The sequence below is a fragment of the Rattus rattus genome, chromosome 2, assembly GCF_011064425.1.
Source record: "Rattus rattus isolate New Zealand chromosome 2, Rrattus_CSIRO_v1, whole genome shotgun sequence".
In the NCBI taxonomy this organism is placed as follows: domain Eukaryota; kingdom Metazoa; phylum Chordata; class Mammalia; order Rodentia; family Muridae; genus Rattus; species Rattus rattus.
This window is the reverse complement of record NC_046155.1, coordinates 172,219,291-172,245,201: the sequence shown is the minus strand read 5'-3', so window position 1 is coordinate 172,245,201 and position 25,911 is coordinate 172,219,291. Positions and strand designations below refer to the sequence as shown.

Here is a 25,911-nt window from a genome sequence, read left to right as displayed (position 1 = left end):
CCCACCCCACCCCCCAGACAGAGTTTCTCTGGGCAGCCCCAGCTACCATAGGCCAAGCACCCATCCTCTTAGCTCAAGTGTATCCACCCTCCTTGTTGCCCACAGCCTCAGCCACCTTCGAGGATTTCCAGATCCGTCCGCATGCTCTCACTGTGCACTCGTACCGCGCACCAGCCTTCTGCGACCACTGTGGGGAGATGCTGTTTGGCCTTGTGCGCCAGGGCCTCAAGTGCGATGGTGAGGGCCAAAGGGACTGAGCGGAGCCCCCGAGGTTGGGGGCGTGGTGGGCAAATCTAGGAAAGGCATGCTGGGACTGGGTTAAGGTCCAGGGGTGGAGCTTAGAAGTGACATAAGCTCTGTGAGAGAACTTGGAAGGGGCTTGGGGTTCAGGTCTGTGCGCGGAGCACCCCCCTTCCCCGCCCCCGCATGGAGCTGGTGGGTAAGTTAGGACTCCGGGCAAAGTTTGGGAAATAGTGAGGGGCTCTGGAATGGGTGCAGAGCCTCGGAGGTGATCCTTGGTATAAGTGAGGTTAAGGGTTCCTGGACAGAGCAGAGGAGGGTATGAGGATACAGCATAGGAAGATAGGGCTCTTACGGGGGAGATTTATTTACTTTTGTTTGTTTCTTTTCATGCTATGTGCTGAATGCTAGGTGTTTTGCCTGAATATTTGTCTGTTGCACCACAAATGTTGCATGGGGGTTAGGAACCCAACTCGAGTCCTGTACAAAAGAAAAGTGCTCTAACTGCTGGAGCCATCTCTAGGGAGATCTTGAGGTGTGGTGATGGAAGCGAGCTCCGTGTCAGTCAGAGATGAAGCAAAGAAGGAGAGAAATAGCGACGATTTATCTGGAGGAATTGGCCAGGCAGCTCCAGAGTCCTCAAGACAGCCAGTTGGGAATCTCAGGCCCAGGCTGCTTGACCACAGGCAGAATTCTACCGTCTGGGATCATCTGGGAATCTCGGCTCTTTAAAGCTTCCAGTTTAGTGAAAAATCAGGCCCATTATCAACCAGGCTAGCACCATGAGATACAGACCCAAATCCAGTACACAAATTTACTTCAGCGGCAGCACCAAATCTTGGGGCGCTACATCCACTTTTGCTGATGTGGACAGGACATGTGTGCTTGAAGCTAGGGGCGTGGTTTCTTAAGACGGGGTTGGAGGCACACCTACTAGGGGCTACAGGCTTTGGCTCTGATGGTCTTGCGCCCCCTCTAGGCTGCGGACTCAATTACCACAAACGCTGCGCCTTCAGCATCCCAAACAACTGCAGTGGCGCTCGCAAGCGCAGACTGTCGTCCACGTCTCTGGCCAGTGGCCATTCTGTGCGTCTCGGCAGCTCCGAGTCCCTACCCTGCACCGCCGAAGAGCTGGTGAGGGGCTGGAGAGTGGGGAGGGTTGGAAGCGAGGGGCTGATGGCGCCAGGCAGGTGCTAATACGCTGATCTGTTCCTTCTGCCCTTCCTGCTGGGTAGAGCCGTAGCACCACCGACCTCCTTCCTCGCCGACCACCCTCGTCGTCGTCCTCCTCCTCTTCCTCTTCCTTCTACACAGGCCGACCCATTGAGCTGGACAAGATGCTGATGTCCAAGGTCAAGGTGCCACACACCTTCCTTATACATAGCTACACACGGCCCACCGTTTGCCAGGCTTGCAAGAAACTGCTCAAGGGTCTCTTCCGCCAGGGCCTGCAGTGCAAAGGTTAGTGGAAGCCACTGGGAAGACTGTGGGTCTGAAACTCCCCCAGAGAAACGCAGGATCTCCGATCCATGTTCTGAATCCCTGCCATTTTCTAAGACTCTCAAGTTCTGAAACACTAGATCCTTGGAAATCTAGGTCTATAGAACAGAATAGAACTCCCACTATAAAAGCCAAGAGTCTGACTTAGGAGTATAAGAGTCAAGACTTCTAGAATTGTCTGAAGTTACCCATAATCCCACCCTGCACTTGAGAATCTGAGGCAGGGGGATCAGGAATTTTTTTTTAAGATTTATTCATTTATTATATATAAGCACACTGTACCTGTCTTCAGACACACCAGAAGAGGGCATTGGATCTCTTTACAGATGGTTGTGAGCCACCATGTGGTTGCTGGGATTTGAACTCAGGACCTCTGGAAGAGCAGTCGGTGCTCTTAACTGCCGAGCCATCTCTCCAGCCTGGGGATCAGGAATTTAAGACTAGCCTCAGCTATATAGTTTGAGGCCAGCCCAAATTACATGAAATGTTCTGAAAGGGCGGGAGATGTAGCTCACTGGGTAGAGTGCTAACCTAGCATACCAGAGGCCCTGGGCTCCATCCCCAATACCTACCTTGCGCCTATGAGGATGCACAAGCCTATAATCTCATGACCTTAGCCTGGCAGTTAAGTCACCTTCTGTCCTAGCCAGTCCCTGGCCAAGCTGTGCTATGGGAGACCCTCAAAAGAACAGTAATATCTAGAGGAAAGAGGAGGAGAGGTTAAAAAAAAGACTTGCCCCTAAGCCTCACAACCATGGTGGAAGGAGAGAACCAGTTTCCACAAGTTTCCCTCTGATGTCTTCATGCACATTATAGCACATATGTGCATGCATGGGGGTGCGTGTATGCATGGTCACACATCACATACATACAAATAAATACATATAATTAAAAATAAAAAGGTTTGGACTGGAGAGATGGCTCAGTAGTTAAGAGCAACTGGCTGCTTTTCCCGAGGTCCTCAGTTCAATTCCCAGCAACCACATGGTGGCTCACAACCATCGGTAATGGGGTCTGATGCCCTCTTCTGGTGTGTCTGAAGACAGCTAAACATAAAGTTAAAAGAAAAAAATCTTTATTAAAAAAAATTTGACCTGGTGGCCTGTACCTGTAAAAGCATCAACCAGCACTTGGGGGTTGGAGAGGGGAGGGTCATCCTTGGCGACATAGGTTCTGGGCCAGTCTAAACGACAGGAGACCCTGTCTCAAACAACAAACAAACAAAGCAAACAAGCTTTCCTTGTCACTCCTACCTATAGAGCGACAGTCATTAGAGTGCACATTTAATCCTAGCACTATTGAGGCTGAAGCAGGAGGATTGCCAGGAGTTAGATGCTGGCCAGTCTAGGCTCCATAGTGAGGCCAAGTATATATGCACATGTCCATGCACATAGTAACTCTCCTTTCCTGCCCATGCCTTTATCCCCTGTCCCTTCAGACTGCAAGTTTAACTGTCACAAACGCTGTGCTACCCGCGTCCCTAATGACTGCCTGGGGGAGGCGCTCATCAATGGAGGTGAGGTAATTGACATCTAAGGGGGACAGGGTGGGACTGACCGACCCGAGCGAGGCCCTTCTGATGCCCCTGTTCCCGCAGATGTGCCCATGGAGGAAGCCGCCGATTACAGTGAGGCTGATAAGAGCTCCCTCTCAGATGAGTTGGAGGACTCTGGTGTCATCCCAGGCTCCCATGCAGAGAATGCTCTCCATGCCAGCGAGGAAGAGGAAGGCGAGGGAGGCAAGGCCCAGAGGTATCCAGGGGCCGACCCTCCAGAGGCTGCAAGCCTGTGCGTCCCCATCTTTAAGACAGACTGATATCAGTGTGTGATTGTAGATGTCCCTGAGCCCAACCTTGTATCTCTTCTGTTTTAAAAAAAATTGTATGTGAGCCAAGCAGGCCTGTAATCCCAGCACTCGGGAGGCAGGGGCAGTGGAAGTCTGAGTTCAAGGCCAGTCTGGTCTATAGAGCGAGTTCCAGGTCAGCCAGGGCTGCACAGAGAGTCCCTGGGGTTTGGGGGAAGGGGGTGATGTGTGGATGTTTTGTGTGTGCATTCAGCTATGCACTGCGTGTGTGCATTTTCCATGGAGACCATAAGAGGGTGCCAGGTACCTTGGAACTGGCGCTACAGACAGTTGTGAGCCTCCATGTAGGTACTGGGAACCAAACCCAGGTTCTCTGGAAGAGCAGTCTGTGCTTTAACAACTGAGCCGTCTCTCCACCTGTGTTTTCTTTTTAAAGATTTATTTATTATATATAAGAACACTGCCGCTGGGGGTTGGGGATTTAGACACACCAGAAGAGACATCAGACCTTATTACAGGTGGTTGTGAGCCACCATGTGGTTGCTGGGATTTGAACTCAGGCCCTCTGGAAGAGTAGTCAGGGCTCTTAACCGCTGAGCCTCTCCTCATAATAAATCTTTAAAAACAAAAAAAGCATAGCAAGGATATCGAGATGGATCTGAAGGTGTTTAGGAGAAAGCCTGCTGACGTGAGTTTGATCCCTGTAGCCAACTAAAGGTGAATGAAGAGAACTGACTTCACAAAGTTGCCCTCCACCTCCACATTCCGGAGGTGGAACAGAACCCACCCCCTACACACACACACACACACACACACACAGGGACTTGGGCTCCCTCCCAGCACCCATGCGAGGAGGCTTAGATGGCCTGTTACCATAGCTCCAGGCACCCACACACACTCGTGACATAGTCACACAAACACTAAAAAAATATTTTTAATTAAAAAGCAAGTCTTCCTTGCTGTGAGAACCAGTAAACTAACTCAGTGGGGAAAGAAGCAGCCGTTCTCACGCGACTGCTCAACCACATTCCTGTGGCCCCAGGCAGGACATCAGTTTTGCATGTGACTTGTAACTTCTCACCCATTCCCTGCAGCTCGCTGGGCTACATCCCCCTGATGCGTGTGGTACAGTCTGTGCGACACACGACCCGGAAATCCAGCACCACCCTGCGGGAGGGCTGGGTGGTCCATTACAGCAACAAGGACACACTGGTGAGTTTGGGGGATGTGTGTGTAGAGGGATAGGGCCTTTCCGGGTGGGTGGTAACAAGTGGGCGGGGTTAGACCTCGGGGTGGGCTGGAAGAACTTGAGTTGGCACGGACTCATAAGTCTGGGTGGGCGTGGCCAGAATTATGGGTGGGCGGGGAAAGTGGGCAGGCGAGGCCAGTTGGATGTGACTCAATTTCAAGGTTTGCTGAAAAAGCTTAAGGAGTACTCAGTTGCCAGATGGGCGAGGTCTAGGTAGGCGGGGATAGAGAGGGGAGGGCCAGGAAAGTCCAGGTGTCTTAGGTCTAAGGAGGTGGGGTTCTGTAGGCAGTGCTGGCATAGAGGGTGTGTTAAGAAGAAGGGGACTGGGCAGGATGTTCAGCCCGGCGGGTTGAAGGTGGGGCAGCTGGTGGGTGAGGCCAAGAAGAACCACTGCTGGCTAGGGAAGGAGCCAGGCTGGGTTTTGCTCTTGCAAGTCCCCTGGCTGTCAACCTCACACTATCCCCTTTCTGACAGAGGAAGCGGCACTACTGGCGCCTAGACTGCAAATGCATTACCCTCTTCCAGAACAACACGACCAACAGATACTACAAGGTGGGCCTATGTCCGCCCCCTCTCCTCCTCCCCCTTCTCCCACGGCCCCCCAAGTCCTTACAGCTCCACAATCTCCCGCCCCACTGTCTCCCTGATTCTAGTTGTGAGGCCAGTACCGCCCACCTCTGTGCTTTCCAGTCAGGGGAGCAGGCAGGTGCCTTAGCCTCTCTGTGCCCCTTTATCTCACCTGTGAAAAAACACTCTCAGATGCTAGCTCTGCCCTAAGGCCGGTGTGAGCCCTCAGAAATCATCCGTAGAAAGCAGAGCTCAGGGCCTGATATGTGCAAGGCTCCTGACAGTGGACCTGCACTGGCCTGGAACTCACAGATCTGCTGGCCTGGCCTGGCCTCTGACTCCCAAGTGCTGGGATTAAAGGCACGTGCCACCACGCCCAGCAAGCCTGTTATTACTTTCAGATTAATTGGTGGCCTATAGCTTGTCTTTTCTGCCGCTTCCCCATGGGGCAGTGTTTTACCCTCACTGTTTCTGGTTCTTCACAGAAGTCTCTGTAGTGTGACTTTGCTCCTCTCTGGAGCCCGGGAGTCCTTACTGAAAAACTCTAGAGTCAGCTGGACATGATTACAGCATCTGTGATCATGGCACTCTGGAGGTCAAGGCCAGCCTGGGTTTTGTGAGCCCTGTCTCCAAAGTAAAATACACATATACATAAAGTCATCAGAGCGTCAGTGATCTGGGAATAGAGATCAGGTTCCCCAGCCTCCACCATGTCTTCCTTGACATGCCCAGGCCTGCTTCTTTCTTACCTTTCCATATCTGTCTCACCACAGAGCTCATTGTATAAGTCACTTTTTCAAACCCAGGCTCCAACTTAGGCCTGGAAAGCTCTCTACCACTGAGCCACACCCCTAACTCTACCACTGAGCCACGTCCCCAGCCCCTCACTGGGGGATTCTAGGCAGGGGCTCTACCACTGAGCCACACTCCCAGCCCTCACTGGGGGATTCACACCCCAGCCCCTCACTGGGGATTCTAGGCAGGGCTCTACCACTGAGCCACGCCTCCAGCCCCTCACTGGGAGATTCTAGGCAGGGCTCTACCACTGAGCCACGCCCCCAGCCCCTCACTGGGGGATTCTAGGCAGGGGCTCTACCACTGAGCCACGCCCCCAGCCCCTCACTGGGGGATTCTAGGCAGGGGCTCTACCACTGAGCCACGCCCCCAGCCCCTCACTGGGGGATTCTAGGCAGGGGCTCTACCACTGAGCCACGCTCTACCCTTCTTTCTACTTTTTATTTTTGATGGAGGGTCTCACCAAGTTGCTTAGGCCAGCCTTGAAGTTGTGATTGTCTGCAGCTTTCCCTGTGACTAGAACTTGGCTTTCCTCTCCTTTCTCTTCCTTCCTTTTTCAGTACCTGCACTTTCTCTCCCACAGCTTCCTTCACGTCTACTGTTTTGATCTGATTCTGTCTCAGGGGCTTTCTACACAGAGCCGTAAACTGCACCTCCTCATTTCAAACCTTTCGGTGGCTCCCTAAGGCCCTTACACAAAATCCAGGCTTCTCTGTGTGGCCCCTGATGTCCTTGTGTAGACTCGCGCCCTTCCTTTACACGTCACACATTTATCAGGTGCCCGCAGTGTGCCGGGCACTGTCCCATGTGGTGTGTGCAGCAAGCTTCCCTCGGGGCCTTCTTCCATGCTGTCCCATGCCCTCCTTGCCAGCTGACTGCTCTTCCCAGGAGTACTGCGGGGAGGCCTTCCCCGCCCCTCCATGTAGACCGGGTCTGTCCTTACTGACTCTGGCTCAGATGCGGCCCTCTGAGAACAAGGGAGCTGCAGGGATGGCCCAGTAGGTTTACCTACACTCACAGTCCGGTCCCTCGCCAGGAGATCCCGCTGTCTGAAATCCTCGCAGTGGAGCCGGCTCAGAACTTCAGCCTCGTACCTCCGGGCACCAACCCACACTGCTTTGAGATCATCACCGCCAATGTCACCTACTTTGTGGGCGAGACACCTGGCGGGGCCCCAGGAGGGCCGAGCGGGCAGGGAACAGAGGCCGCCCGGGGTTGGGAGACAGCCATCCGCCAGGCACTGATGCCTGTTATCCTCCAAGATGCACCCAGTGCCCCAGGCCACACACCACACAGTAAGTCCCACCCGGGGTACTAGGGGTGGAGCTAGAGACTCTAGGCATCCTGGGAAAGGAACGAGCCTGGAGCCGGCTGTGGGCTGGGCTTGGGCCTGGGTTTGAGTCTCGGTGAAACCCCCTACCTGGTTGATGACCTTTGGCCTTGTGTTCTCTGAGCCCAGCCTCTGAGATGTTCTAATGCCTGTTCTGGGCCAGTCAGTAGGGCAGGACTGGGATGGAGGAAGCTGGGAAGCCGGGCACTTTACTGGAGAAAGTACATCCCTGACACAGTGTGGACCAAAGAGAGGAGGGAGGAGAGAGCCTTTTGCGCACGAGCGCCAGAGGGAGGCCTTATGTCCGGAACACACAGCACACTGGAGTGGGTTGAAGCCTTCAGCCTACACGTCTGAGAGGGCACTGAGCGCCCTCCTGAGTGCACTGGAGAGAAACGGTAGCGAAGACTGTAGACGAGACACAGAGTCAGGGTCGGAGGTTTTGTTTTTTTAGATTTATTTACTTTATGTATATGAGTACACTGTAGCTGTCTTCAGACACCAGAAGAGGGCATCGGATCTCATTACAGATGGTTGTGAACCACCATGTGGTTGCCGGGATTTGAACTCAGGACCTCTGGAAGAGCAGTCAGCGCTCTTAACCACTGAACCAACTCTCCAGCCTCAGGGTTCTATTTAATAAAACCCCTCTGGCTTTGTTGGAGCAAGATGTATATACGAAAAGGACAGAATTGAGCCAGGCATAGCAACACACACTGCTTATTCCAGCAACCTCAAGGCAGAGGCAGGGGGATTGCTATGTGTATGGCTTGAGCTACACAATCATTTCAAAGCCAGGCTGAGCTATGCGGCATGGCTCTGTCAAAGAAGAAAGCATAGGAGATGGAGGAGGAGGAAGAAGGGGAGGGAGGGAGGGGCTGGTGAGATGATTCCGTGGGGAGAGCTCTCGCAGAGGAGAAGTTCAGTTCCCAGCACCCACACCGAGTGAACCACTCCTGCCCGGAACTCCCGGCAATCCTCTGCCCTCTCCCGGCCTCTCTGTGGACAACTGTACTTGTAAGCACGCACGTAAAAATAAAATGAAGAGAGAAGGAAAGGGTAGGACTGGGGCTGGGAGAAAGAGGCGACTGGGGTAAGTTGTAGGTGGAGGGTGGGAACAGTCCAGATGGGGTGTGGAAAGGTAGGGGTGGGAGAGAAAGAGAAGCATTGGAGTGGCCAAAGGAACAGGACTTTGTAAATGCTTCAGTTGGATTTGGGGAAGCTGCTGAAATCTGATGTGACTGTCCCTCCCAGCCTCAGTATCCTACTCTGTTAAATGGGATCAGCAAGCCTCCATTCTCCAGCACCTAGGACACTGGGTAAAGTGCCAGGCGTAGAATTGTGGGGTCCCATATGGAGCCTCTGGATACATCTGGTCTACTCCCTCGGTGGTGCTTGTACTCCATTTCTCAGATGAGGAAACTAAGGTTCAAGTGTAGCCTTGGCAGGCTCAGGTGACCCTGTGCTGAGCCCAGAGCTCGCTCACTTGTGTCTTCCCCCTCCTCCCAGGACAAGCTTCTCTGAGCATCTCTGTGTCCAACAGTCAGATCCAAGAGAACGTGGTGAGTCTCCTACCAGCGCAGGACCTCTTCCTTCTGTCCTAATTTCATTTTAGCTCATTAGGACGAATTTCCCTGCTCAAAGCAACTCGGGGGGTGGGGGTTTGCACAGAGGGCTCAGCAGTTAAGAGCACTTGCCCCGAAGAAGATCTGAGTTGTGTTCCCAGCACCCACATCGGGTGGCTCTCAGCCCCCTGTAACTCCAGTCCGAGGACCCCGCCCAGGTCGTAGTGAATCACTGCAGGCAGCTCAAGGCGGCAGGACCTTGAAGCCACCACGTCTGCAGTCCATGGGGGAGGGGAAAGTGTGTGTGCCTGCCACTGCTCAGCTCACTTGCTTCTAGGACCCAGTCTGTGACCCAGAGCCAGGGAGCCTGGGTCTCTCCTCATCCATTACAAGACAACCCCTCCCAGGCCACCCTGACCCCGACCGTCCCTCAGCCAACAAAGCTATCATACCTCCCAACCTCCAGCCTCCCAGTCTCCTGTCTCCTTGACCCTCTTTCATTTCCGATTTGCACCCACGATCCTGCTGTCTCTACCTCCCAGGACATCGCCACTGTCTACCAGATCTTCCCCGATGAGGTGCTGGGCTCTGGGCAGTTTGGAGTGGTCTATGGAGGTAAGGATGCCACAGCTCTGACTCAGAGGCTGTCTGGGACTGGGGGACCCATGCCCTCCTTGCTACCTGTCTCCTGTTTTGTTTGGGTTGGGAAGCTGGACCCCAGGTACAGAGACTCGCAGGCTCCTTTTCCCATCAGGAAAATTAGTGGGCTTCCTGACTGTTATCAATAGGAGATGTACATTCTGGCTTCTGATGGGTTAGGAGTATAGTTGTCCATTGCCCCTCTTTTTCTTTTCTGGAGCTGAGGACCAAACCCAGGGCCTTGTGCTTGCTAGGCAAGCGCTCTACCACTGAGTAAATCCCCAACCCCTCCATTGCCCCTCTTGAAGCTCTCTCTGTAGCTTCAATTTGCAGCCCAAGGTGCCCTCAAGCTTGTGATCCTCTTGCCTTGGAGTTCCAAGTGCTGGGATAACAGGAGTGCACCACTTTGTTTAGTTTTCTTCTTTCTTTTTCTAGGAGTGAAAGCCATGGCAGTCTACATGCTAGGCAGGGGCTCTCCCACTGAGCCACGCCCCCAGCCCCTCACTGGGGGATTCTAGGCAGGGGCTCTCCCACTGAGCCACGCCCCCAGCCCCTCACTGGGGGATTCTAGGCAGGGGCTCTACCACTGAGCCACGCCCCCAGCCCCTCACTGGGGGATTCTAGGCAGGGGCTCTACCACTGAGCCATGCCCCCAGCCCCTCACTGGGGGATTCTAGGCAGGGGCTCTACCACTGAACCGTACCTCTAGCTCCTCTTTTATTTCCCAGTCCTGCCATCCCACTCCTCATATTGAGAACTCTTCAGAGAAACCTTGACGACCTCCAATATTTTCTGCTTAATTCCACCTGAGTCTCCATAGAAGGGAAGGAACTGGGCCTTCTTGATGTCTGATCCTTTATTTTTCCTATGTCCCACCCTCAGGAAAACACAGGAAGACTGGCAGAGATGTTGCAGTAAAGGTCATTGACAAACTGCGCTTCCCCACCAAGCAGGAGAGCCAGCTCAGGAATGAAGTGGCCATCCTCCAGGTGACCCGAAGGGACCATTACTCAGCCATGTCCCTGCTTACTCCTTTTAAGTACAACTTGAGCCACAGTCTAGGGGTGATTAAGTTAGTCTTTCTGGAAGAGAAGATACACATGCCGGAACTGAGGGGTGTTCTGAGCAGAGAGGGACAAGGGATCAGTCTGTGCAGGTGACAGGGAACCCCAGAGCCGTGGAAGAGACGAGCCCAGGGGGGAGGGTGGGAAGACGCTCAGTGGGCTTTCTTCTAAAGGTATCTAGAATGCCATAGGAAGATTTTGTGGACCAGGACAACAGCGGTAGAGCGTTTGCCCAGCATGCGCGAGTCCCAGAAGAAAAACAATCGAATAGAAACCGAAGCTACACACATACAGTGCAAGCTTTTTCCCAAGCTTCCTGCTATCTCCTTCCGCTGCCCAGGCCCTCCATGTTAGTTGACAGTGCAAAGGCCTCTCTAGGCGCTTGCCACCTCTTGCCATACTGATCCTCAGTCCTGACCCCTCTTCCCCCATTCCCGGACAGAGTCTGCGGCACCCTGGGATTGTGAACCTCGAGTGCATGTTTGAGACCCCTGAGAAGGTATTCGTGGTGATGGAGAAACTGCATGGGGACATGTTGGAGATGATCCTCTCCAGTGAGAAGGGCCGGCTTCCTGAACGCCTCACCAAGTTCCTTATCACGCAGGTGCGCTGCACGCCGTGGGTTTTGGCGCCCCCTGGCGGAGGCGGGGAGAAAAGGCTGGTGCCCTGGGCTCTCAAGAGGGCAGATTAAAGAAATAGATGGAAATCTTATTAATATCAGTAAGAGATAAACAATTAATATCAAAAGAGATAAACAGAAGCCGGGTGTGGTGGTGCATGCCTAGCACTTGGGAGGCCAAGGCAGTGGATCTCTGTGAGTTCAAGGCCAGCCTGATGTACATAGTTCTAGGACAGCCAGAGCCACATTGTGAGACCCATTTGTCAGAAGTTAAATAAAACGCTTGCCTAGCAAGTGCAAGGCCCTGGGTTCGATCCCCAGCTCCGAAAAAAAATCAAAAAGAAAAAAAAAAGTTAAATAAAAGAAGAAAATAAAACAAAAACGACAATTGGGGCTTAGCAAATACTATGACATTATTTATTATAGTCTCCCCATGGTGGCCCTGCCCACGATGTGTCACACAATACACACCATCCAGGATAGATGGCTTTCTTTGACACCACTGTGTCTCCAGTACTCCTCAGCCTGGGACAAGCATGGAGCCGATCTGGGAGAGTGTTGGTCATATAACCTAGTGAAGGAGTGAAAGATTGGGGAAGGGGAACCAATTTCTCTCTTTCATAATAGTAGCTATTACGGATACTGGTTTAATAATCTTCCTGAGTGCTGGTATTAAAGCTGTGCCTCACTACTTCTGGCTTCCTTTTGTTTTTTCAGAAAGGATCTTGTGTAGCTCAGGCTAGCCCAGAACTCACTATGTAGATGAGTCTGACCATTGGGGTCCTCATGACTCTCTCTTTTTTTTTTTTTTTTTTTGGGTCTTTTTTTTGGGGCTGGGGACCGAACCCAGGGCCTTCCGCTTCCTAGGCAAGCGCCCTACCACCGAGCTAAATCCCCAACCCCTATGACTCTCTTTTCTTAGTGCTGGGATTATGGACTTGTACCACCACACCCAGTTTATGCAGTGCTGGGACTCAAACCCAGGGCTTCATGGGATCCACAGAGAGAGCCACTGTTGGGATGGAAATCACGGCTTGGGCCTGGACAAACCACACCAGGTCAACAGGGTCTCACGTGGAGGAGATTTATTGAGATGGCAGAGTTGGGGGGGAGGGGAGTAAGAGAGGGAGGAGAGAGAGAAAAAAAGGGTAGGGGGGCAACAAAGGTCTGCCTTTTATTTCAAATGTGACATAAGTGCTCCCAGGTGAGGATGGGAGCTGAACCAAAGGTATCCTGGGAATGTATGGCCATTGCCATATCAACAAATGCCCAGGTGACCAGGTGATATCACTGCTGGAGGTGAAAGCAGTTCCTGATACCCCTGATGTGTGTGTGTGTGTGTGTGTGTGTGTGTGTGTGTGTGTGTGTGTGTGTGTGTGTGTACACATTCATATCGGAAGCACAGGTGTACTCCACCATGCCCGGCTTCTCACTGGCTGCGAGACGTGGCACAGTTTGAATACACCTTCAGGCAGCTGACTCGTTCCTCCGTAGAATGCTTGCCTGCCTAGCATGCATCTGGCCTGGGGTAGGTGCATCAGCACTGTATGAACTGGGAATGGTGGAACAGCCCATTATGGGAGGCAGGAAGATCAGGGGTTCAAGAGCACCCTTGCCTATGTAGTGACTTCAAGAGCAGCTTGGGCTACAGGAGACCTTGTCGCAAAAAGTAAGAAACAATGTTTATTGTCTAAAACCTTTTCTGTCTTTTCCACCAACTGAGTGGGAAGATGCATGTTTTCACACTTCTTACTAATGCTGGATAAAAATAATTGCCAGGCTCAGAAAAAAAATCTTAAGATTTATCATGTATACAGCTTTCTGCCTGCATGTACACCTGCAGGCCAGAAGAGGGCATCAGATCTCATTACAGATGGCTGTGATCCACCATGTGGTTGCTGGGAATTGAACTCAGGGCCTCTGGAAGAGCAGTCAGTGCTCTTAACCGCTGAGCCATCTCTCCAGCCCCAGGGGATCTCTTATTTATTGCCTTTCGGCCTTCTGAGACACAGGATCTCATGCACTGGATGCTGGCTTTGTGTGATTCTCTTGCATCATCCTTCCTGATGCTGAGCTCACAACTGCCTCACACTCAAGTTATTTTGGTCTGTATTTTATGTCAGTTTTGTACTTTTTAAAAATCTATTTAGTTTTGAGAAAGGGTCTCACTTTGTAGACCAGGCTGCCCTGGAACTCATGGAGATCCATTTACCTCAGCCTCCCAAGTTCTGGGATTAAAGGCAAGTGAGATTTATTATTTTCTATGTGTATGAGGTTTACCTTAATGTATGGACGTGAACCGCGTGTGCTGTGTGCAATGTCTGTGGAGGCCAGAAGAGGGCATCCAACTCCCTTGGAAATGGAGTTGTGAAGCACCCTTTGTATTGGGAATTTAACACCAGTCCCCTGGAAGAGCAGATAGTGGTCCTAACCATTGAACTATCTCTCCAGCCCTTGTTTTAGGTTTTGGTGGTGGTGGTGGTGGTTGTTTGTTCTTTTGGTTTTTGGTTTTGTTTTTTTGTTTGTTTGGTTTGGTTTGGTTTGGTTTTGGACACAAGGTCTTGATATGTATCCCTGGCTGGCCTGGAACTCTCTACTTAGACAAGGCTGGACTCACACAGCCAAACAACTGGGCTTACAGACATGGGTCACCAAGCATGCTTATTGCATTATAAGTGCTCTTTATATATGATAGACGTGAGGTCATCTGTCCTTTATGCTATTTAATATTTTACTGTATTTACTGTGTGAATTTGTACGTGTGAGTCGGTGTGCATGAGCCACGGCTTGAGTGCCATAGCACATGTATAGAGGTCACGGGACAACTTGGACAACTTGGGGGAGTTGGTTCTCTCCTTCCCACTGTGTAGGTCCCAGGGATTGAGGCCAGGCTTGCTGGCCAGAGTCTTTACCCACTGAGCCATCTCTGCAGGCTTCTTCAATCCTTTTTTATCCCAATATTTGTTTTCCAGATTGCCCCCCTCCCTCCTTACTTTTGTTGTTGCTGTTGTTGTTTGAGACCTGGTCTTCTATACCCTAGGCTGGCTTTGAACTTGCCATCCAGTCAAAGAGGACCTTGAATCCCCTGACCTTCCTGCCTCTACCTTCCCAGTGCTAAGACAGAACTATTTTTTTGTGTTTGCTGGCTAGGCCATCATCACGCCACCCTGGCTTTCAGTCACCATAGAACTCTAACCTTTGCGGTGTTGGACGGTCCCTGGTGAGGTCTGAGTTTCAGTCCTTCCTGGAAAAGCTTCCCCTCTCGCTGGACTCTCCCCACTCTAGGTCATTCCCGTTGGCTGCAAGGCATGCCTGCTGCACTTTGCGGCTGCTCTGACCCCTCCCAACCCCCAGCAATATGCCTGGATTTGCCGGGAATGCTGGGAGATGGGACAGAGGTCCCCTGAGGCAGCTACATCCTGACTGCAGGGAGGAGGGAGCTGAGTGAAACTGTTTCTCTCTCTGGTCTTCCATTTCATACTGCTCTTCTCCCTCTCTCTCTCTCTCTCTCTCTCTCTCTCTCTCTCTCTCTCTCTCTCTCTCCTCTTTTCTCTCTGCAGATTTTTTCTGTCCTTCGGGCTCTTGCCTGCTCCACCTCTAAGTACTGGACCCAGTTCTTTGCCTCAGGAACTTCAGACCTCAACAACTGCCCTTCCAGGTAGGTAGTATTAAGTGCTGTGCTCAAGAGTCCACGGTGACACAGGCTTATAACCCTAGCACCCAGGAGGAAGATGTACAAGGATCAGTTCAAGGCTAGCTTCAGCTACATAATGAGTTTGGGTCTAGCCTGGGATACATAAGACCTCATCTTAAAAGTTAAACAACAGATACCAGGCGTGGTGCTATATACTTTTGACCCCAGCACTCAGGAGACAGGCAGTGAATCTCAGTGAATTCAAGGCCAGTCTGGTCTACAGAGTGAGTTCCTGGTCAACCAGAGATACATAGACACTGTCTCAAAAAACAAAATGAGATAAAAATGAACAAAATTAAAAACAAAACAAAGGAAATTCCTAGACAGCCTGAGCCAGGGTGAAACCCTGCCTCATAAAACCAAAGGAGGGTCTAGGGATGTGGCTCAGTTGGTTGCCTAACTTTGCAAAGCCCTAGGTTCAATCCCCGGCACCACAAAAGCTAGGAATCATGGCAGTGCCTATAATTCCAGCGCTGTGGAAGTAGAGGCAGGGTATCAGGAGTTCAAGGTCATTTTGGAATCCACAAAGCCAGTCCATTCTTTGAATTTAAGACCTTATGTAAATAGGTAGCTAAATAAATACCATAGAACCCTTAACAGGGTTAACTCTTATTGCTCCCATTTTACAGAGTAACAAACTGAGACTCAAAGATGCAACAGTTTGCCTAAATCCACCTTAGTAAATGTGGAATCAGGTTTTCTGCTTGAGCAAGTAGCTGCTTTTTGAGCTCTAGACTGACCATTCCTAACTTGTGGGTCACAACCCCTTTCCAGGGTCCAATTACCCTTTCACAGGGGTTCCATAGCAGATGTCCTGCGTATCAGATACACAGTAGTATAATTATAGTTGGAACAAATAATATTATAGTTGAGGTCACCACAACAGGAGCAACTGTATTAAAGGGACCCAGCATTAAGAAGGTTGAGAACCAGGGCTGGAGAGATGGCTTAGCGGTTAAGAGCACTGACTGCTCTTCCAGAGGTCCTGAGTTCAATTCCCAGCAACCACATGGTGGCTCATAACCATCATTAATGGAATCTGATGCCCTCTTCTGATGTGTCTGAAGACAGATATAGTATACTCAGAGAAATAAATCTTAAAAAAAGAAAAGAACAGCTCCAAAAAAAGAACCAAAAAAAAAAAGAAAAGAAAAGAAAAGAAGGTTGAGAACCAGACAGAGCTGGATACAGTTGCTACATTACTCACGCCTTGCTTACACTGTTTACTGATTGTATCACCTTGTATTGTAAGATTTACTTACTTGGTTTTGTAAGACAGCATCTCTCCTGGGTGTTGGTGGTGCACCCCTTTGATCCCAGCACTTGGGAGGTAGAGGCAGACAGATCTCTGAGTTCGAGGCCAGCCTAGACTATAGAACAAGTTCTAGGACAGCCAGAGCTACACAGAGAAACACTTGACTTGAAAACCAAACCAAACCAACCAAACAAACAAACAAATGACAGGCTTGCACTGTAGCCCATGCTAGCCTAGCTCTCATTGTATAGCCCAGGCTGTCCTTGCCCTCCCTCAGCTTCTTTGCTGCTGAGATTACAGCCGTGCCCCATCACACCTGACTCAGACGTCTAGCTTTCTAAATGGCAAGAATGTTTAAATACTTTCTAAAACTTAAATTGTGTGTGTGTGTGTGTGTGTGTGTGTGTGTGTATGTGGAAGGGTATATGTCACAATACATGTGTGCAAATGAGAAAATAACTTGCCTCTTTCCTTCCACCATGTGGGTTCTGGGAATTGAACTCAGGTTACCCTCTTCCTGGCAAGCCCCTCCACCTGTTCAGCCATCTTGCCAACAGAACACATTTGCTGTTGTTGGTTATTGTTTTGTTTTGCTTTTGAGATGGGGTCTTCCAATGTAGCTCTGCCTGTCATGAAACTCACTTTGTAGACCAGGCTAGCCTCAGAATCACTGAGATCATGGTGATGGTGCATGCCTTTAATCCCAGCACTCAGGAGGCAGAGGCAGTTGGAGTCCAAGGCCAGCCTGATCTACAGAGTGAGTTCCAAGACAGCCAGGGTTACACAGAGAAACCCTGCCTAAAACAAAAACCCATGGAGGTCCACCTGCCTCTGCCTTTCAAGTGCAGGGATTAAAGGCGTGTGTATCACATCAGACCTAAAAGTGGTTTTTAATTGTGCCACACAAAGGAAGTGTCTTGGGAGTCCCTGCTGTTTTAATAGCTCATTAGGGTTCCGAGCTCAGCCTTCCCACCCCTCCCCACTGTAGCCCAGCCTTTCTAGAGTTCTATATCGAGCTCTTAACTTGAGAATAAGTGGCTCTACTGTTCTGGGATTCCTTCCTTAAGGACTCCCTCACTAGGCAACATCCTTGGGGGATACAGGAAAGGCCTGTGTGGGCCCTGGACGTGTGGATATCAGCTTGATCCTCTCCTTTCTTTCTCACTTGGCCCTGCCTCCTCTGCTCAGATTCTGGTGGCACTGAGACACCTGCACTTCAAGAACATCGTCCACTGTGACTTGAAACCAGAGAATGTGTTACTGGCATCAGCCGATCCGTTTCCTCAGGTCTGTTATGTCCCCTCCTAGGTGGAGGTGGGGTGGGGTGGGGTGGGGTGGGGCGGGGCGGGGGTGAGGGGGCAAGTCTCAACAGCAGCACAGTGACCAATGGCCTAGATGCAGGTGATAGGTGCAGGAGAGCTTCACACCCTAGGTGACTAGGCTTTGTAAGACAAGGGCTCGATCTCTCACCTGGACCGCATTCTGGGGCTACAAAGTTACTACATGTTGGCTACCCTCTTCCCTGCTGTTACATTTAAGACAGTTAGTTTTGTTGTGCTACTGGCCTTCATGGTCCATAGTGTAGCTAGACAAAGGAAAAAAGATAAGAGGTACAAGAAATGATTGCATCCCTTTTCCTTCACTGAGGTAGTAGGGATAATGGCCCACGTCACTTCTCTCACACCCCATTGGTCTTCTCATCTTCTAGGGATCTAACCTAGGGCCCTTCCTATTCTAAACCTGCACTCTACCACTGAGCCACGCCCCCAGCTCCTCACTGGGGGATTCTAGGCAGGGGCTCTACCACTGAGCCACGCCCCCAGCCCCTCACTGGGGGATTCTAGGCAGGGGCTCTACCACTGAGCCACGCCCCCAGCTCCTCACTGGGGGATTCTAGGCAGGGGCTCTACCACTGAGCCACGCCCCCAGCCCCTCACTGGGGGATTCTAGGCAGGGGCTCTTCCATTAAGCTTTTTAATTTTTATTTGAGACAAAGTCTCAATAGTTCTTCCTTAGAACCTATCTCATGCTCAGGTTTTCTTTATTTTTCTTAATCTGTGTTTGTTCTGCATTAAAAAGTAAATAAATTTTAATCCCAGCACTCAGGAGGCAGAGGCAGGCGGATCTCTGTAAGTTTGAGGCCAGCCTGGTCTACAGAGACAGTTTCAGGACAACCAGGGCTACACAGAGAAACCCTGTATCAAAAACAAAAAACAAAATTAATTAATTAATTGATTGATTGATTAAAGAGTTGCTCAGACTAAACTTGAACTGTCTATTGTCTGGGCTATTGTCTATTGTATTTGTGATCCTAATTCTGCCTCCCTGGTAGCTGAGATCACATGCCTGCACCAGCGGGTCCTGTATGCCTGGTCCTCTTTAATATCCCCAGAAAGCCTTGTCATTAACCCATATCCAGTATGATGGAATCAGGGCCCTTGTTGGAAGTCATGAGTCCATTCTGACTGGACAGGCTTGTAGAATGTTGCCTATATCCTTCCTTCTAGTCCGTAACCCCCCCCCCGTCCTGTAGGGACCATTAACAAAGGGTCAGGAGGAGGCTGTGACCCATCCTAGGAGGCAGGCAACTATAGAGAGCACTTAGTAGAGATTTCTTCATACTGGGTCCAGTCCAGGAGCTGCGTATGCATAAACATGACAGCCCTTTGAGACAGAGGGGAAGTCCCTCACCGGAGACCACTTAGCTAGTGAGTGGCAAATCCTGGATTTGAACCATCATTCAATATTGTTTGGGATACTGAGGTGGCGTTGGTGTGAACACGCAGTGCAAGTGTAAAGGTGGCTTCATCATCCCGCACAACCTTCACGTATCACGCGTCACCATTTCAGGTGAAGCTATGTGACTTTGGCTTCGCTCGCATCATCGGTGAGAAGTCCTTCCGGCGCTCAGTGGTGGGCACGCCCGCCTACCTGGCACCTGAGGTACTGCTCAACCAGGGTTACAACCGCTCGCTGGACATGTGGTCCGTGGGTGTGATCATGTACGTGAGCCTCAGTGGCACATTTCCCTTCAATGAGGACGAGGACATCAATGACCAGATACAGAACGCAGCCTTTATGTACCCGGCCAGCCCCTGGAGCCACATCTCATCTGGAGGTGAGCCACCATGGACAGACTAGGAGGCAGGAGGGTGGGGAAGAAGCCAGGCCTCAGACTAAATGAGTTCAACTAGGCCACGCCTAGTAGATGAGGCTGTAAGTGATTGGGCAAAGCTGATCCTGGGTGGGCGGGGATATGAAGGGAATGTGGGTGGGGCTGAAAGAGAAGGTCAGTCAAAGAGGCTGGGCTGTGGGAGTGGGTAGAACTATAAAGGTTAACCCTCGAGGGTCTTCCAGGAAGACCCTGGTACCCAGGGGGTGTCATGGTGGCTTAAAGCTCTAGGACAAGTACAGAACCAGGGTACCTGGTAGACTGAGGTTTCTTTTTTCTTTTTAATTTTGTTTTGTGGTGGTTTTATTTTGTGTGTATGAGTATTTTGTCTCCGTGTATTTGTGTGCATCATGTGCTCCTGAAGGACAGAAAAAGGGTATCAGAACTAAAGTTACAGGCAGTTGTGGGCCTCCATGTAGGTCCTGAGAACCTAAACGAAATCCTCTGGAAGAGCAGCCAGTGCTCTTAACCTCTGAGCCATCTTTCCTGTTCCAGGCCAGCTGGTTAGTCAGCCTGTCTGTCTGTGTCTGTCTGTCTTCCTTGCTTTATTTTATGTGCATCGGTGTTTTGCCTGTGTGTATACATGTGTGCCTGGTGACAGAGGAGGTTTCTTACAACTGGAGTTTTTACTGGAAGTCGTGAGCCACTGTGTGGGTGCTGGGACCTGAACCCACATTCCCTGCAAGAGCAGAGAGTGTTCCTAACCACTGAGCCGTCACTCCAGCTTCAAGTCTGCTGCTCTGGTGGTTTTGGGTTTTCTTCTGCAACATTAGGAGTTGACCCTAGATCCTCTTCGACTAAGCTGTGTCCCCAGCCCCTTGGTTGTATTTTAATTTGAGATGGGGTCCCACTATACTACCCAGGCTGGCTTTGAACTCATCTTGTTGTTCAATTAGGCATTGGACAGTAGCTGGGATGACAGGCCTGGAAGTCACCAGGCCTGACTGAAACTCAAGTTTTTTTGTTTTTTTTAAAGATTTATTTATGTATTACATATAAGTACACTGTAGCTGTCTTCATACACACCAGAAGAGGGCATCAGATCCCATTACAGATGGTTGTGAGCCACTTTGTGGTTGCTGGGATTTGAACTCAGGACCTCTGGAAGAGCGGTCAGTGCTCTTAACCACTGGGCCATCTCTCTGAAACTCAAGTTTTAACCACAGTGTGTGGTTTGGAATTCGAGGCAGACACATGGGCCTTGAAGATGAGATGCAGCTTGTCGGTGTGGGACCCTGAGAGGAATGGGACCAGAAGAAGCCAGAGTGGCCTGCATGGGGGTAGGGCCTCTCTAGAAAGAACTGGAGCCTAACTCTACGAATGGAGTGGAGATGAGCCTGCAGCTTTGGAAATCTGTCCAGAGAGAAGGCAGTTCAGTCTAGGGGTGTGGCTATGGGGTGGTCCAGAAAAGAAGTGCTTTCTGGGGATCCAGGACCTGATGGACAAGAGAGGAAACCAGAACCAGGGCTGGGCAGACATTTTGATGTTTTCATCAGAGGCTCAAGAGTATGACTCTGGGTCTCAAGCCAAAGATGTCACCTGGCGACTGGGCCTGGGAGATCAGCACTGAGGTGTGGAGCTTTAGGGTCGGTGTGGGGTAGACACCTGAGAGGCTGAGAGTTGGGTGCTCTTGTTTGATTTGATTGGTCTGCTTGGCTTTGGACTGTGTAACAGAGGATGAGCTTGTACTCCTGAGCCTCCTGCCGTCTCTTCCCAAATGCTGGGATTACAGGCTGATACTTGAAGAGCCATGTAAACCTTTGCTTTCCATTGTTCCTTGAACACAGTGTAACAACTATTCGAATACCATTTCTGTTGTGCTAGCATAGAATATCTATTGTGGAAGTATAGGGCAGTGGTAGACCCCCTGTCCTGAGTTTCCCAAAAAGGCGCAGCAGGCATGGCTCAGTGGTAGAGCCCCTGCCTAGGATCCCCCAGTGAGGGGCTGGGGGCGTGGCTCAGTGGTAGAGCCCCGCCTAGAATCCTCCAGTGAGGGGCTGGGGGCGTGGCTCAGTGGTAGAGCCCCTGCCTAGGATCCCCCAGTGAGGGGCTGGCGGCGTGGCTCAGTGGCAGAGCCCTTGCCTAGAATCCCCCAGTGAGGGGCTGGGGGCGTGGCTCAGTGGCAGAGCCCTTGCCTAGAATTCCCCAGTGAGGGGCTGGGGGCGTGGCTCAGTGGTAGAGCTACTTGTCCTAGAATCTTGCGTTGAGGGATGGGAGAGGTGGTTCAGTGTTGGAACACATGTCTAGAAAACTATCCTGAGAAGCTGGGGCTCTGGCCTGGTCAATGGTAGTAGTCTTGGTGTCATGGTGGCTTGACACTCTAGGACAAGTACAGAACCAGGGTGCTAGGTTCCCTTTATAGCGATGTAAGGAGGACAGCATTATAAATGATCTAGAAATGGTTCAGAACAAGCAGGGAGACCATGTGGAGGCTGTATGCAAACACTGCTGTTTTCTACACAGGACTTCAATATCTATGGAGTTTGGTATCTATGGATTCCCAGGAGACATTCCCCCTAGGCTCGCACAGGCCCACATAGTGAAGCCTTGTCCTTTAAGAGGTGCTGCCATCGACAGAGCCTTGGTGGGGCTTTGGCTTGAACACCTGGTACTCAGTTATCCTCTCACAAAGACCCGGCTTCCTTTTCTGGGTCTTCTGAGGCAACAGTGCTTCGGTGTGTGGCCTTTTGTCAATATGCCACATCATTGTTGGCTCCCTACTGATCACAGTCGTGTCATGTTCCATTGGAAATAAATGTATTTTCACCCCAAAAAGTAGACTGTTAAAAACTGGAGGTAGAAGGACTGGCAGATGGCTCAGCCGCTAAAACTGCTTACAGCTCTTTCAGAGAATGGGGGTTAGGTTCCCAGCATCCATGTCTGGTAGCTCACAAGCATCTGTAACTCTAGCTTCAGGGATTCCAATACTTGCTTCTAGCCTAAGAGGAGACCTTCATTCACATGCAGGCACACACACACACACACACACACACACACACACACATAAATAAATAAATAAATAAATATATATATATATTTTGTTTGGGTTTTTTTTTTGATAGTGTTTCATATGTAACCTTGACTGTCCTTGAACTCACAGAAACCCATATGCTTCTTGCATGTGGGATTAAATATAGGCTTCCTCTACCATAATCAATCCAAAAATAAAACATTTTTTTTTTTTTTTGAGCTGGTCATACTGGCGCATACTTAAAATCCCAGCGCTTGCCAGTTGTAGTCCAGGCTGTCTTTGAACTCCTGATTTTCCAGCTTCCATCTCCTAAGTACTGGGATTACCAGTGCAGGCCACCATGAGTGGCAAGATTTGCAATTTACTAAGAAAAGCAAGCGTTAAGGGTTTGGTCACCTGGGCCAGTGCTGGAGGTATGCATTTGTGGCAGTCAGGATGGGGTGACCTTCCGGAAGAGGCTGCCTATCCATCAGAATCTATTTCCTTCCCCCACAGCCATCGACCTCATCAACAACCTGTTGCAGGTGAAGATGCGCAAGCGCTACAGCGTGGACAAGTCTCTCAGCCACCCATGGTTACAGGTGACGTAGGGAGGCGGCAAAGCTAGGTCTCTAATTGGCTGGGCGATTGGGAACGTAATTGACTCGCCTGTTGCTGCGCTGTGGTTGGGGATGGGGCTATGCCGCTATTGGCTGAGCAGGTTGTGGGGTGGGGTGTTTTGCCATCATTGGTCCCTCCAGAATCAGGGCTGTTGCTGAGATTGCTGTATTCTGCCCAGCTTGTGGTCCCCAAGCTAACCCAGTTCTTCCCGTCCCAGGAGTACCAGACATGGCTTGACCTCCGAGAGCTAGAGGGAAAGATGGGCGAGCGATATATCACCCATGAGAGCGACGACGCACGCTGGGATCAGTTTGTATCAGAGCGCCATGGGACGCCTGCAGAAGGGGACCTGGGTGGAGCCTGTCTGCCACAGGACCATGAGATGCAGGGGCTGGCTGAGCGGATCAGCATCCTCTGAGGCCAGTGTTCCCCGCTGGGCTGCTTGCTTTCTTTGGAGTCCTGCACATCATCCTAAAAGTGAACTGTTCTAGAGGAAGCAGCTTTCTGCACAGACTGAATGAGACATTATGCAGGAGGGCCAGGGCTCTCTCTCTTTCCCGTCACTGAAATAGACTGTTCCCAGGGCCATGATTTTAGTCTCTGATGCCCCAACCTTGGAGTGATAAGGCTGGAGAGTTGGTTCTGTGGGTAAAGGCGCTTGCCACCAAGCCTAACAACTTGAGTTTGATTCCTGGGCTGAACCTGTTTGGAGAATTGACTGCCGTTTGCCCCCTGACCACCACATGTACACACACAAACACAGACAATAAATGTATTTTCTTTTTTAACAAAAATAGAGCTCCCACTGACCATGGTGATGTATGTCTATAATCCCAGCACTTGGAGAGGCTGAGGAGGGAGGGTGGCTTTAAGTTCAAAGCCAACCAGGGTTGTAGAATCTCAACAACAAAAAGACAAGCCGTTTTCCATGCTGGGTAATTCCGGCACTTGGGAGGTGGAATCGGAAGAACTAGGTGTTCAAGGTCATACTTAGGTACGTCGTGAGTCCAGGCCAGTGTGGGCTGCTGAGACCCTGTCTCAAAAATAAGAATGTGGGTGCCACAGAAGGTAGGGAAGACAGGAGGAAGGGGAAAAGTTGGGGGCCGACTTTCTGGAGAATATAAGAAAGGGAGAAAATGTGTCTAGCCTAGAGTGCACACCTTTAATCTCTGTGAGTGCATGAGGGGGAGGGGGAGGGAGAGGAGGAAGAGAAAAAGGAAAGAAAGGGGAGTAGAGAGGGACAGGGAGAAGGAAGCACCATGATAGATGAGTGGGTACAGTTCTCAAGATAGAGAAACCTATCTTAAGTCCTAAGTGCATTTAAGGGATAATGGATGGAGCCCACCAGTGAGGGGTGGCTTAGCTATTGGATATTTGTCAAGCCCCAACCCAGCCACCTCAGGGACAAGAACAGACTCCAGGAAGTTGTCCTCTGATCTCCATACCATTGTAGCACACACATGCCAGCCACCCCCTACTCCTACACACACACACACACACACACACACACACACAGGCAAAATAGAATATTCATTATCTTTAACCACATTATTTTTAAATTATATTTTAAGACCAGTCTGGGATACTGGGATATATCAGCCATTTTCTCTCTCTCTCTCTCTCTCTCTCTCTCTCTCTCTCTCTCTCTCTCTCTCTCTCTCTCATTTCTGATGGAACTCACTCTGTAAACCATGTTGGTCTCCAATTCAGAGATCCACCTGCCTCTGCCTCCCGAGTGCTGGGATTAAAGGTATGGGCCACCATTGCCCCGCTGAGCCTTTCTTTCAACACAATCCTGAGAGGAGAGACAGCTCAAAGGGTAAAGGTGCCTTCCAGCGCTAGTCTATCTAGCCAGCTCGATCCAGGGATCCTTCGTCGTGCTTTCCAGGGTGCTGGACTTACCGGCAGGCTTTTGTGCACATCCGTCATTTACATGGGGATCCAGACACCAGTCCAACGTTTGCGCAGCAAGTTCTTTAACCACTAGGCAAGCCCTCCAGGCAATTTTTTTCTTTTTTTCGAGCTGGGGACTGAACCCAGGGCCTTATGCTTCCTAGGCAAGCGCTCTACCACTGAGCTAAATCCCCAACCCCCAGGCAATTTTTTTAAAACCATTTTTGCACCATGATGCCAGACTCCCCTTCCTCTTTGTCATCCATGTGAGGTTCTGGAGATAGAGCCCAAGCCCTTACAACCACCAGGCAAGCCCCGTACCACTGAGTGCCGAGTACAGCCTGCGTGTGTGTAGTGTGCACAAAAGATCTATATAAGGGGTTGGGGATTTGGCTCAGTGGTAGAGCACTTGCCTAGCAAGCGCAAGGCCCTGGGTTCAGTCCCCAGCTCCAAAAAAAAAAAAAAAAAAAAAAAATCTATATCATGCCGGGCAGTAGCAGCACACAACTTTAATCCCTCACTTGGGAGGCAGAGGCAGGAGGATGTCTGAGTTCAAGGCCAGTCTGCTCTGCAGAGTGAATTCCAGGACAGACAGGGCTACACAGAGAAACTCTGTCTTAGAAGAAAACAAAAATATGTATATTGTGAGTGTTCCTCGGTTATTCTCTCCACCTTGCTTCTTCTTATATTTAATTTGGGGGCAGGGTGTGTAAGGTGGCATGCCTACAGGTCAGTTATCTCTGTCCACCATGAGGACATGGGTACCAGGACTAGAACTCAGGTCCTTGGGCTCAGCAGCAAGATCTCCTAGCCACTGAAAGCCATCTCGCCAGCCTGTCTACCCACTTAGTTTTTTGAGACCGGGTCTCTTGGTGATGCACAAGCTCACTAACTGGCTAGAGTGGCTGGCCATCAAGCTTCAGTAATCCTCCCGCATCCATCCCCCAGCACTAAA

The 25,911-nt window shown here is 50.7% G+C and overlaps 1 protein-coding gene across 1 annotated transcript in view; it reads left to right on the top strand.

Moving 5' to 3' along the window:
- Window positions 1–23,857, top strand: part of Prkd2 (protein kinase D2) — a 28,673-nt gene extending 4,816 nt beyond the window's left edge. The window contains exons 4-19 of the mRNA XM_032894371.1: window positions 106–237; window positions 1,220–1,374; window positions 1,476–1,701; window positions 3,179–3,256; window positions 3,338–3,491; window positions 4,638–4,755; window positions 5,267–5,344; window positions 7,191–7,449; window positions 8,994–9,046; window positions 9,592–9,664; window positions 10,571–10,677; window positions 11,195–11,356; window positions 17,509–17,607; window positions 19,171–19,438; window positions 22,959–23,044; window positions 23,281–23,857. Of these exons, the coding sequence (XP_032750262.1) occupies window positions 106–237; window positions 1,220–1,374; window positions 1,476–1,701; window positions 3,179–3,256; window positions 3,338–3,491; window positions 4,638–4,755; window positions 5,267–5,344; window positions 7,191–7,449; window positions 8,994–9,046; window positions 9,592–9,664; window positions 10,571–10,677; window positions 11,195–11,356; window positions 17,509–17,607; window positions 19,171–19,438; window positions 22,959–23,044; window positions 23,281–23,481 (2,249 nt within the window). The 3' untranslated portion in view covers window positions 23,482–23,857. The remainder of the gene's footprint in view (window positions 1–105; window positions 238–1,219; window positions 1,375–1,475; window positions 1,702–3,178; window positions 3,257–3,337; window positions 3,492–4,637; window positions 4,756–5,266; window positions 5,345–7,190; window positions 7,450–8,993; window positions 9,047–9,591; window positions 9,665–10,570; window positions 10,678–11,194; window positions 11,357–17,508; window positions 17,608–19,170; window positions 19,439–22,958; window positions 23,045–23,280) is intronic.
- The last annotated feature ends 2,054 nt before the right edge of the window (window positions 23,858–25,911 follow it).